This window comes from Ananas comosus, linkage group 10, assembly GCF_001540865.1.
Source record: "Ananas comosus cultivar F153 linkage group 10, ASM154086v1, whole genome shotgun sequence".
Taxonomy (NCBI): Eukaryota; Viridiplantae; Streptophyta; class Magnoliopsida; order Poales; family Bromeliaceae; genus Ananas; species Ananas comosus.
The window spans coordinates 7727521-7740716 of record NC_033630.1 but is presented as its reverse complement, the minus strand read 5'-3'; the positions used below and the strand labels follow the sequence as shown (position 1 = coordinate 7740716).

The window sequence follows — 13196 nt, the reverse complement described above, 5'->3', positions numbered from 1 at the left end:
ATGTATATAACCCCTCTAGGGCTCACGGGTTGGCACCTGCAACCACTTTTTCGGAAAAAAACCTCTTGCGGTGGATCAAACCGCTGGTGTTCGTGAAATGCGAACGAGTCTCGAGCGATCAATGCTAATATGCTCAATGGTCAACCGTCGGCAACCAGCCGACACTCACCGCCCCTCGAGGCAAACCGACCAATAGGTCATCAAACTGTAAGGAAGCACAAGAACCGACCACTCAGGTCAACTAGGATGGAACAACTCAACATCCTCCCAAAAGTATGCAAGTATTGCTCAATGTCAACTAAATGTATACTCAAAAACCGACCAATAGGTCACAAGAGTGTATCAATATAATCCAGAACTACCGTCAGCCACTAGCAGACAATTCTACCCCTCAGGGTACATCGACTTCAAAGGTCATCAAACGACAAGAGTCACGAACTGACCGACTAGGTCACATACATGTCAAATGATGGATCTGAGTAAACTGTAATCATCCGTCAGCACTAGCCGACAATCCCACCCCTAAAGGTATACCGACCATATAGGTCATCAGATAGTCCAACCCACCAAATAGGTCACAATAACAATGTAGTAAACCGACCGAATAGGTCACAGACACGAAATACTAAAACCGACCAACTAGGTCACTGATCTCACCTGAAATCATAAATCCACTCTACTCCTACTCATGCTACTAGATATGAAAAACAACCGAGTAGAGTATAACCAAAACAACACGGGCGCTAGGCTCAACACTATATATAAAGATATATATGCCAGATAACAATGAGATAGCAAGGGTAAGAAACTATCACCGAGCGTGTACCACTGTACCGACTTCGGATCGAAGTACCCACCTGTACGAATGTCACGCTTGTCTCCTTACTGCGAACGAACGTCAACCAGACCTAAGGAGGGTCCACCGTGTCTAACCCACAAATAATAAACACTGAATCCACATCCCCAAAAAACAATCCCACAGGATCGGTTTCCCGAAACCAATTATCGTAACTCGCCGGAAGTCCCGAAAATCGCACCGGGACTCCGCCGAAACCCACGAACTGTCCCGAAAAGCACCGACTCGTGCTACGAGTCACCCGCTGCTACTAAACACCATTATTCATGGGATTTGGCAGCAACAACACTAACTCACATTGAAACGATTATCGTCGGATAATCGTTCCAATTCGAGTTCCCGGAAGTGTCCAATTCGACACCGGAACCCACCGTCGCTCACCCGTCGTTTTTGAAACCTCGAAACGACACAGGTCACCAGCCAACAAGGCTCAGCGATGACACAAAACATCACAAGGCACTGTCGAAATAATTCCGAACCGAAAACACATTCGGTCGGAGGATTTATGTCACGAACGCACCGAAAATCAATTTTCGATCTCCGCAAGGGCCTGGGGCCTTGGACAATCAGTCCAGAGGTCATCCACTGCCCACACACGCTGCCAATAGCAACCACACTAAGAACAAATGTATAAAAACTCTCCCGATTACATGAAATCGCATTATTTCATGCGATTTCCGGGGTTTTATGGCCCAACAACGTAAACCGATGATCATTCAATTAAGCCGAGACATCCGCTGACAGGTTTCGGCGTGCCGGAGGCCGTGCTCACACTTCGGAGCATGGCCGGCCACTGTGCCGAGTGCGGGAGCAAAGCGAAGTCCAGCCACAAAGCGCGCATAGCGTGAAAAACATGCTTATCTCGCAAATCAGGGGCTCTCTGACCCCAACGAAGGTGGCCACGATGATAGGCACTGATCAAGGATCATCGTGCTCACCTTCGGAAGACTTGGGGTGGCCTCAGGTTACCGAAACAGTGACCAAAACTCCAAAACAAGGTGCAAAAAGCAGTAAATAACCTTACCAGAGCAAGGTAAGGCACGGGGCGGCCGGCGGCGGCCGGACGGCGAGATAGCCGGCCAGAGGAGGGTGAAGCCGATGTGGGGACGTCAGGGCACGCGTCGGCAGGCGACGGCGGGCAACGATGCCCTAGCTGAAGCAAGGTGGTGGAGAGCTTGACTCCAAGTCCGGCCGGCAGGGGCTCCGGCGGCGGGAGCGCCGGCGGCACTCGGGTGCGGACGACCAGGGGAGGTCGGCGCTCACTCCAGCTGGCGGTCGGAGGCGGCGGTCGCGGCGACGGTGCAACCTGAGTCCGCACGGGCTCAGATCTGACTCCTCTCCGAGCTCCGGCCACGACGGCGACTGGGGGAGCTCCGGGGCAACGACGACGGTTCACCAGAGGCCGGAGGGAGACATCTCGGCCGGCGCAAGGCGGCGGCAGCGCATGGACGGCGAGCTAGCTCGGGCTTGGGCCAATCTTGCGCTGGGAGGCTGCAGGAAGCAGGAGTGGCGTCGGCCACCAGTGGGGACGGTGGCGACAGCGAGTGGGAGTCGCCGGAGGGCAAAGGAGGGCGGCGCGGCCGGGAAGTGGGTGGCGGTAGCTTGCAGGCTGCGAGCAAGTTTGGGCTCGGCCCAAGCTAACCCCTGCTGGTCGCGGGTCGCCCAGACGGCGACGGCGGCGGGTGTAGCCTGCGGGGGCCGGCGGGGATGCTACCGGGGGTCAGATCTCGGCCAGGAGATGGAGGCCCGACACGTGGATGACCTAGGGTGGCCTACAGCAAAGAGGAAGGGAAACAAGGTGGCGAGATCGGTGGAGGAAGGCAACGCGGCTTGTTCGAGCTGCCGGAGGCGAGCGCCGGTGGCCGGGGTGCGCGCAACGAGGGCAGGAGAGGGAGATGAAGGTGCAGCTAGGGCTAGGGTTAGGGTTTCCTAAAACCTAAACTTATATAGGGTGAATAATTGCAGAAAGGTCACCCAAGGCTTTCTATTTTCAGTCCAGTCCTTCACCATGCGTGTATTATGCGCGTGCATACCTCGATGTCCGATCTCACGTGATTCAGTACATAAAATGTAGGGGTTTCGCGCGAGATACAAGAATGCCACTTTGACCTCACCTCGGAAAACATATGATATCTAGCGATCCGTTCGTCGGATTTTTGAATGGTTTGCACCAGTGCGATCAGCACGACAGAGACATCAAATCCACAATTTTGTTTCGCCTATTTTGGTCACAGATTTGCGACGAAACCCATCCTCTCTCCAATGGCAAAACTACACAAAATACATAGAATACCTATATCTCCAATTTTCTCGAAATTCGTGCATCAGATCTGAAATCCGTCAGTGCCATTGGTTCTAGGATAGTCGAACCATTGAAAACGAGCTATTGGATCACTATGAACGGAGTCCGATACGCACCAGAAGCCATCGCCATTGATCGGCCTCTTCGAAAAATCGGAGTTACTATTCACTTTAAGTGATTAGTATTAATTGTGTAACTTCTCCATTCTAACTCGCTTTCTCCTGAAACTTGACGAGTATCTTTGTAATTAAATTACACACAAAAACATCATCAACAGAGAGTTCAACTGAACATAAAAAAATCTCAGTCCTTACAGAGAGAGAGGGAGAGAGCGGGGCTACTGTGCTATTAAGAGCACGGCAGCCCTTGTGCTCCTAACTTTTTAACCACCCATCAAGTTTGATGGGTAATTAGAATGAGAGAGGAAAGAGATATTGGTGAGAAATTGAGTGTCTCAATTCTCTTCTCCTTGAATTTCTCTCCAACATCTCTTCCCTCAGTCATTCTAGCCACCCATCAAACTTGATGGTTGGTTAGAAAGTTAGGAATACAAAGGTTGTTGTGCTCCTAATAGCACACAGTAGCCCTACTATATATATATATAGAGAGAGAACTAGGCTGGAATACTATCAATAGCACCAAGCTATTGGTGTTATTAATTTTTTAGCCCTTAGATTGAGAAATGGGTGGCTAGGATGATGTGGGCCCCCTAGGGTTGAGTGAGTGGTTGGTTGAATAGTATAATCTAACGGGTAAATAATCAGAGGGTTAAATCTAACGGTAGAAAACTCTATAATACCAAATCCTTGGTACTATCGATAGTATCCCAGTCGGACTCTATATATATATATATAGTCCAGCTACTATACTCTTAAGAGTACGATCGTCTTTGTACTCATAAGTTATTTTTGATGATAGAGCTTCCGAATCGACGATCCATACCCTTAAACATTATCTAGAGCATTCAAAACTTCTAGAAATCAAATTTTATAATTTTTCGATATCATTTACCTTACGATCAAAAGCTCACAAAATTGACAATTTTTAACGGCCGGTATGAGATATTTGCTAGTTTAACGATAAAAAAGAATCGGAATAGATTNTATATATATATATAGAATTAGGCTGGAATACTATTAATAGTAAAACGCTCTTTTTGCTATACTCTGTTTTCAATCCTTTGAATGCAATTTGACAAGTTTTTAACCTTTGGATAAAAAATTGTAGGGTCAGGATGATATTAGTATGTTAGAATTGAGTGGTCCCCGTAGGGTTGAGTGGTCCCCACTTGGTTATAATATTTAATCCAATGGTTAGAAATAATGAAAAGATTTAATCCAAAAGATAAAAAACTGGTAGCAACAATAGGATTTTGCTACTAATAGTAGCCCAGTCCAACTCTCTCTCTCTCTCTCTCTCTCTCTCTCTCTCTCTCTCTCGCTATATACACATATGTGGAGAGAGAGAGAAGAAGGGGACTTGAACCCTCGTCCAAGAAAAGATGTGGTTGTTTGTTTATATATATATGGGTTAAATGCATACAGGTCCCTGCAAACATAGTCAATTGCGGAAATATCCCTGCAAAACGGAAACTCCATAAGTTATCTCTGCAAAAGTCTAAAGTTATGCAGATATGTCCCTGCCGTTAAGGACTGTTAGAAAATTTTCGTTAACCACGGTTAAAGTACTTAACCATGGTTAATTATAAGGTAAATTTACGATCTTACCCTTCTTCTTCTTCCTCATCTTCTTCTTCCCTCTTCTTCGTCGCCGGCGAGGGCGGCGGCGGCAGCGACGGCGGCGACGGCAAACCCTCTCTCTTTCTTTTCCTCCTTCTTCCTCTCCCTCTTCCCTTTTCTCCCTTCTTCTTCCTCTCCCTCTTCCCTCTTCATCTTTCTCTTCCCTCTTTCTTTCCCTCTTCCTCTCCTTCTTCCTCTTCCCTTTTTTTCTTCCTCTCATTCTTTCTCTTCCCTCTTCTTTGTCGCCGGCGAGCTCGACCCGCGCCGTCGCCGCCATCCGCTCCGGCGGCCCGAAGAGGAAGAGGAAGAGAAAGAGAGGGGGAAGATGCTTTTGGAGGGATATATTTGTGAGGGCAAAATGGTCATTTCACATGAAAACTGTTAAAAAAATAAATAGTTCTCTAACAGATGTTAATCAGATGGACATATCTGCATAACTTTAGACTTTTGCAGGAATAACTTATGGAGTTTTCGTTTTCCAGGGATATTTCCGCAATTGACTATGTTTGCAGGGACCTGTATGCATTTAACCCTATATATATATATATAGATATATATATATATATATATAGAGATATATATATATATATATANCTTATTGAGTTTCCGTTTTGCAGGGATATTTCCGCAATTGACTATGTTTGCAGGGACCTGTATGCATTTAACCCTATATATATATATATATATATATATATATATATATATAGATATATATATATATATATATATATATATATATATATATACTGGTATACTATCGGTAGCATTGAGGCCTCCGTGCTACCAAGTTGTATTTAATGATGCGGCTTCAAAATCGACGATCGGCTCTATTAGACTTGATCTACACTATTGAAAGTATATGGAAACTAAATTTCATAATTTTTCGGTATCATTTACCTGTCAAACGAGTAGTCTAAAAGTAAACGTGTCACGCCCCGGGGTCTATTTATGATTATAAATCACTGTGGAAGTGCCCAATTTTTTTTTTAATAAAAAAAACCTGACCCCCAGAGTATGCCAGATCCGCCACAAATATAGGGAGTCCACTATTCACACGGACAGAGTCTCCCCTATATTTGCACGGCATCGCACAAGTACAATATACACAAAACAGGATACAACCACCATCTATGAACATACACATATTCATCCACTATTCACATTCATATTCAGAATTTATCCATAAATCCACAACAATTAGTTTAAAATGTTTCCTACCCGGAAACTCGTTTTGAAATACTAAGTCATGAAAACCAAAAAAACCTTTTAAAAATTGTTTTCCACACGAAAATATTTTTCTTTTTAAAACTCGCTACCACGAGGGGTAGAAAACCATTTTCAGTTTGCAAGAATCACAAATCCTTATTACATTCATAAAATCCCAATTATTCAATTAACAGGAAATACTGAATCATAAATGCTGTCTAAGTTATTTATTGAAGGAAACTGAGTTTAAGAGTTTAAACCAAATAACGGGATGGTGGCTCTACTGATCGCTAAGTACGCTCCTCACGATCCGTCCCACTAGGACCCGCAACTCACCTGTAATGGGAGTGGGGGGTGAGAACATGTACACATGTCTCCGCTCTCAGTGGGTACCGCAAGCCGACGAGGGCAAGGGTACTCACCAATCACGGAGGATAACAACAAGTAGAGATAGATAATAGTAATACAGTAGCAATGATAAACAAAGAACGAGATATATATACATATGAATCACTACCGCTACTGTATGCATGCATCAATTGGACGAGAAGTCCAAAATACCTAATCAGAAACCTAGCCCTGTTGGTCCGCACGGCAGACCTAAAGCCTGTGCCACTACTACTCTACCTGCATATAACCCAAGGTAGCCTATGGGCTCACGAGTTGGCACACCCAACCACGTTTCCGGAAAAGAACACCCTCTTGCGATGGATCAGACCGCTGGTGTTCGTGAAATGCACACAAGTATCGGGCGATCAATGGTGATATGCTCAATAATCAACCGTCGGCAATCAGCCGACAATCCTACCCCTCAGGGTATACCGACCGTATAGGTCATCAAATAGTCCAACCGACCAAGTAGGTCTCGATAACAATGCAGTAAGCCGACCGAATAGATCACAGATACGAGATATAAGAACCAACCAACTAGGTCACAATACCAAATGCAACTCACTGACCGACTAGGTCATCAATCTCATAAATAATCACAAAACCGCTCTACTTCTAAACATGATACAATATATGCAAAACAGCTAAGTAGAGTAATAAAGAAACATGGTATAGGTCCTAGGCTCAATATATAATATGCCAGATAATCAACAAGAAAGAGTGAAGGGAATGTCACAGAGCGTGCACCACTGTACCGACTTTGGGTCGAAGTACCCACCTGTACGTATACATAGATGTAATTGTTATCCAACTCTGTTATATAGTTGTACTCTTTCAAATTATTTTGGTTGTATATGTAATTTTTTTTTATTCAATGTGTTGTTATCTTTGTAACTGTTCGTTAATGTGCAGATTGGCTTGAGGTATTTAAATATTTGTATATTATATCGAATATCCGAATCATAATGCTAATTTTTATCAAACTGATCAACGTGTCGTATGAGAGTGATAAGTGAAGTGCAAAAGTTGCTTTGTACGCGTTGGGATGGTTAGAAGTGAGTTTCGGAAGTAAAAGTGTCATCGGCACAAACCGGGTTTGAAATCGCATACCGGTACTCACCTCTGCTAGGGGCTGAAATTGAAATGTTGAAAATTAGTGTTTTTAGAGGGTTAAAATGCAATTATTTGTAAAATATTAAAATAGTTTGTGAAATGCAATTGTTCGTGAAATTTGAACTTAAGAAAAATTTAAAATAGTTGTTCGTAAAATTTTGGTAATTTCAAAGTCACAAAAGAGTAGTGAAAAATAATTTTTGGTAACAAATTACACTCAAATTAAATTAATTTGACTCCTCAAAATAAATTGCAATCATAAAATTTAAATGCAAAAAATAAAAGCTTTTCTTTTAATAGATTAATATGAGGGTATTTTGGTCTTTTTATCTCTTTACCAACCATTATCCTTCTTATTCTCTCTACTCCAACCAAACAATATTTTGCTTATTCCTAGACTAAATCCAATTCTTAACAAAACACAAAATTACTCTAACCCCACCTTAACTCTGAACTTAACCCTATCCCTGCAATAACTAGCTTTTACTTAACCCCGAACCAAACGGAGGCTAAGATTATGAAACTTTGAATGTTAAATTAATTAAAATTTTCAATAGTAAAATTTTAATTTGCAATTATTCAAATTTTTAATTTTCAACAAAATCACCTACGATACTTATGAAATCAAACTTTTAGATTATAAACTTTCAATTTTAAATTATCTCAGAATCCTTCCTACCTTTTTTTCAATTTTATCACTTATTCTTTATGTATCATGGGAAAACTTCAAATACCCCCTTTGTGGTTTCACTTTTTCTCACTTTAGTACTCTGTGGTTTAAAGTGTATCAAGTTAGTACTATGTGGTTGTGCACTTTTTCACTTTCGTACCCTGTGGTTTAAAGTGTATCAAGTTAGTACCATGTGGTTTCGCACTTTCTCACTTTAGTATCCTGTGGTTTCGCACTTTCTCACTTTAGTATCCTGTGCTTTCGCACTTTTTCACTAGTATCCTGTGCTTTAAAAACCACAGGGTACTAATTTGATACAAAAATAAAACCATAGGGTACTAACGTGATACAAAAATAAAACCACAAAATACTAACTTGATACACTTTAAACCACAGGGTACTAAAGTGAGAAAGTGCGAAACCACAGGGTACTAACTTGATACACTTTAAACCACAAGATACTAAAATGAAAAAGTACGAAACTACAGGGGGTTTTTTAAAGTTTTCCCTTTTATCATTAAAGCATTAAATATTTTAACGGCCTCATCAAACTACATCATACAATTCTATATATCGATCTTCTTTATTTTTTATAATATAGTCTCTTTTAGTAGATTTTCTTCTTTTTTTTTCCTTCAATTCGAGTTGCACGATGAAATTTGTTTAGTGGCCGTTTGGTTGCACGTATTTCCAACTGCAGTTAGAAATGCATGTATCTATTAAATTTTTGTTTGGTTTGGTGTAGCTAACTACAGCAATTGCATCTGCACAAGAAGGCCCAACTGCAGCAATTGGTACTGTAGTCAATTTGGTTGTTGTATCAACTGCAGCAGTTGAGCCGAAGTCAGCTCACCCATTAAAAAAATAAATAAAATGCGATTTTTTTTTTCATACGCTTTTCTTTTAACTTTTTTTTTTCAATAATACCTATTCATGAAATCTGCTAGGATTTTAATAATATCTGTTAGGGTTCAATAAATTTTTTTATACGCTTCTTTTTTTAAACTCTTTTTTTTTTTCCAAGAATACCTATTCATGAAATCTGCTAGAGTTTAATAATGTCTGTGAGGGTTCAATAATTTTTTTTTCATACGCTTCATTTCTTTCCGGTCTGCTAGTTCAATAATGCTTTAATTTTTGTTTTGACCAAATTTATAATATATTTGTATTTAAAATTTATTAAATTCATACATAATTTTATAATATATAAATTATATATGGATATAAAAGTCTTAATCAATAATTAAAGATCTCATGATTATGTTATGTTCAGAAGAGATAATTTCACATTTCTATCAAAAAATTAATAGAATTTACAAATATAAATCTCGACTGCAGCCTACCAAATAGAAAAAATATAATCGCAACAGTTGCAACTATATAAAACCAAACATACTGAGTGTAGTTATTACTGCAGCATTTGTAACTGTATGTACTTCCAACTACACTGTTTTTATAACTGCATCCAACTAAACGGCCCCTTAATGTAATTACTCCATGCATACAACAAATTTCTAAAATAATTCAGCCTAAGTAGTTGGAAAATATTAGTTTTAGATGGACTTCACTTTTCTAAGCTGTAGTTCATAAAACTACTTCAATTTCTATGTTCGTTTTAAAGAAAGAAGGCAACTCCACTCTCTGTTTTATGCACTTCTTTTATTTGGAAATAAGAAAATGTGAAACTGGAGTGTAATTTTTTTTGTTTGTTTTAGTATTTGTAATTGAAGTGTCAGAATAATTACATTCTAAAATTAAAATATTTTGAAAAACTGCGGTTGCTCCACTTCGTATTGTGATGGAACAAACTAGAAAGACCGAACTGTATGGATTTTGAAACTGTAATTTATCCGGAAGTCCTCATTTTATCGTGAACCAAATAATCAAAGTTGACACAGCTGTTTGAAATCCATTTCACAGCCCCCAAACAAACAACTAGGGGTGAAAGTGGTTAAAGATAAATTGCGATCGGATTTGATACTATTCGTCTCTAAAAATTCGATTGCAAAAAATAAATAAACAATAAGGATATCGTTTTTCGAATAAATTGCGATCGAATTTGACACTATTCGTATCTAAATTCACTTGCGAAAGATAAATAAGCAATGAGATATGGTTTCATAAAAAATATGACCACATTCAGTTGTTTTTATCCTTGTGGTATAAGAAAAATGTTCATATATATAGAATTGAACTCTTATGCTTTTAAATACCGTTTTTTATCCTTGAAATAAGGGATGTACAGTTAGAATGATAATACTTTTCGAGGGTTGAGTGGATGTTTGGTTAAATAATATAATTTAACAGCTGAAAATAGTCAAAAGGATAAATCTAACGACAAAAAATTTACAAGCACCAAATGCTCGGTACGTTTAAATGCACCCCAACCGGACTCTCTCTCTCTCTCTCTCTCTCTCTCTCTCTCTCTCTAGATAGATAACAAACGGGCTCCGTTGCCACCCATTTATTTTTAATGATGGAGCCTCTGAATCGATAATCGACACCGTTGAACATAATCTATACCACTTGAAGTGTTTAGAAATCAATTTTCATACATTTTCAATATTGTTTTCTTATCCATCGAGTGGACACAAAAATTAACGGTTGAAAATAAATATTCTTTAAAAAATTATGATAGGAGTCTTGTAATCAAGATCAAGAGTATAGATCTTGTTTTAAATAGTTTAAAAAATTTTCTAACAAAAATTCAATTAATTTGGATATCTTTACGCCATTAAACCGGAAAACGTCTTATATCGACCATTAAAATTACAAATTTTGAAACCCTTTGATCATTAGGCAAATGATTTCGAAAAGATTTGAAATTTGATTTCTAAATATTTCAAGTGGTATAAATCATGTTTAACGGTGCCGATCGTCGATTTGGAGGTTCCATCATAAAAAACAAATGGATGGCAACGGAACTCGTTTGCTATCGATAGTATTCTAGCTCACTTATATATATATATATATATAATATATATATATATATTATATATATATATATATATATATAGAACTAGGCTCGAATATACTATCAATAGCACTAAGGCTTAGTGTGCTATTCAGTTTTTAGCCATTGGATTGAGAAAATGTACGGTTAGGCTGATTGTAGCCCCCTAGGATTGAGTAGGTGTGGTGAATAGGTATAATCTAACGATAAAATAATCAAAAGATGTACAATCTAACGGTAAAACTCGATAAGCACCGGTGCTATCAGGATAGTATTCAGCCGATTATATATATAATATATATATATATATATAAATTTTCTATCATATTTATATTTCTTAATTATTAAATTTTATTAAATAAAATGTAGGTATATGACATTTAAATACTAATGTAGAACTGTAGTTACATTGTGTCTTACTCGTACCAATTCTAGCTAATCCAATCCAAATCAGAATTTGTTTTCAGGAGACATAATAAGGAAAATTTACATTCCATGCATATCCACATCCAAGATCGCATCCGAAGGAAAGTATGGTGCGGATCTGGCTTTATCAAAATTATGACCATACATACTCCACCGTGGTCAACCCTACAAACAGTCCCATGGTTTGTAATAATAAAAAGAAGAAAATTTTGCTTATTTTTTTTATCCTTTACTACTATTCAAAATTTTTAAATTTATTCTAAAATTATCAAAAACATCTTTCAAAATCTCAATCCCATTAGTAAATTCTAGAAACAATGAGAATATTTGAAGAATTTTTAAAATCAATGAGACTACTTAATCCTCCGAGAGTAAATAAAATATTTTTGAAATTTTGAAGGGCATATTAATTAATCAAATATTATACCTAAAAGAAACACCAGTAATCAAAGTACCAGGCGCACTGAAATTTCATGAAAATAGTAGCTAGGCCATCATGATCCTCAATGTGCGTTTCTATTATAGGGCAAAAACGACAACCATTCAACAAATCATGGTTGCAAAAGTAAGCTTCTCTAGATTTGAGAGCAATCAAAATTGCCATACAATCTCCGAAACTTGCACACGATAGTTAACAAAATAAGGACACAAGGAGCCTTACCATCAAATCCAACATATAGTACTTGTCACTGATTGAGAAAGGAGTAATAGCACTTCTTTTTAACTTTTAGCCGGTGCTATACATTTGACCTCAAATAGGCGAGGCGACTTGCACGATCTGGATGGGTTAGTTCATATCTTTAATCGGCCATGCCAACACCAGAGTTCTCAACGTCAACTTCTCCCATTCCTGTATCTTCCTCCTCCTCCTCCTCCTCGCTCCCTTCATCACCATCCACCTCCTCATTCGCTGACTGCAATTTTGCCATGTGCTCAGCTAGTAGCTTGTCATCCCGTTCACTCACCTAGAAAAAAGATTGAACCGAGGTTGGATTAGCAAGACACTCACAATAATCATGATTAGGAACAAATAGAGCTAGTTCACATTTAGGGATTCACTTCTACATCCGCATCGAAGCACACCGTTCCCAGACAATTCTTAGTACATTCACAGTAAGTATTAAATAAAACTTGCTTGTGCTTCAGAAAAACCATGCAAATAGTATGAGAGTTGAATGATAACAAACAACTCAAATCTGTGAGACGCAACAACAGCAAGCATGAACCAAAAGATAAAGATTGTCTGAATAATGGGGCCTCATGTATTTCTAGTGTCTTAGTTGAATAATAGCGTTCTCCCCCCAAATCACAGACAATTTTCTCATTGGGAGCATGCATGCGGCTATTCAAAGTTTTAAAGGTGCATATAGGGTTTCGGATGTGCTGTAGTGGGAAATTATTTCTTTCCTTTTATTTTTTATTTTGCGCGCGCGCGGTGTGTGTGTAACACGTGTTGGGGCGAGTGTGGGGGGGCGGGGGGGGGGGTGGGCTGGGGTGTAGGGTGAGTTGCGGATTATTATTTCAAAAGAAGTTCTTTAAAG

The 13196-nt window shown here is 39.3% G+C and overlaps 1 protein-coding gene across 4 annotated transcripts in view; it reads right to left on the bottom strand.

Annotated features, from left to right (window-relative positions):
* The window catches only part of LOC109716274 (eukaryotic translation initiation factor 2 subunit alpha homolog), a 39021-nt gene continuing 37923 nt past the window's right edge, over positions 12099-13196 (bottom strand). For 3 of the 4 annotated variants that reach the window (XM_020241605.1, XM_020241608.1, XM_020241606.1), the window contains one exon: positions 12099-12620. In XM_020241605.1, coding sequence (XP_020097194.1) covers positions 12456-12620 — 165 coding nt within the window. In that variant the 3' untranslated portion in view covers positions 12099-12455. The remainder of the gene's footprint in view (positions 12621-13196) is intronic. The other variant, XM_020241607.1, reaches the window with a different exon arrangement.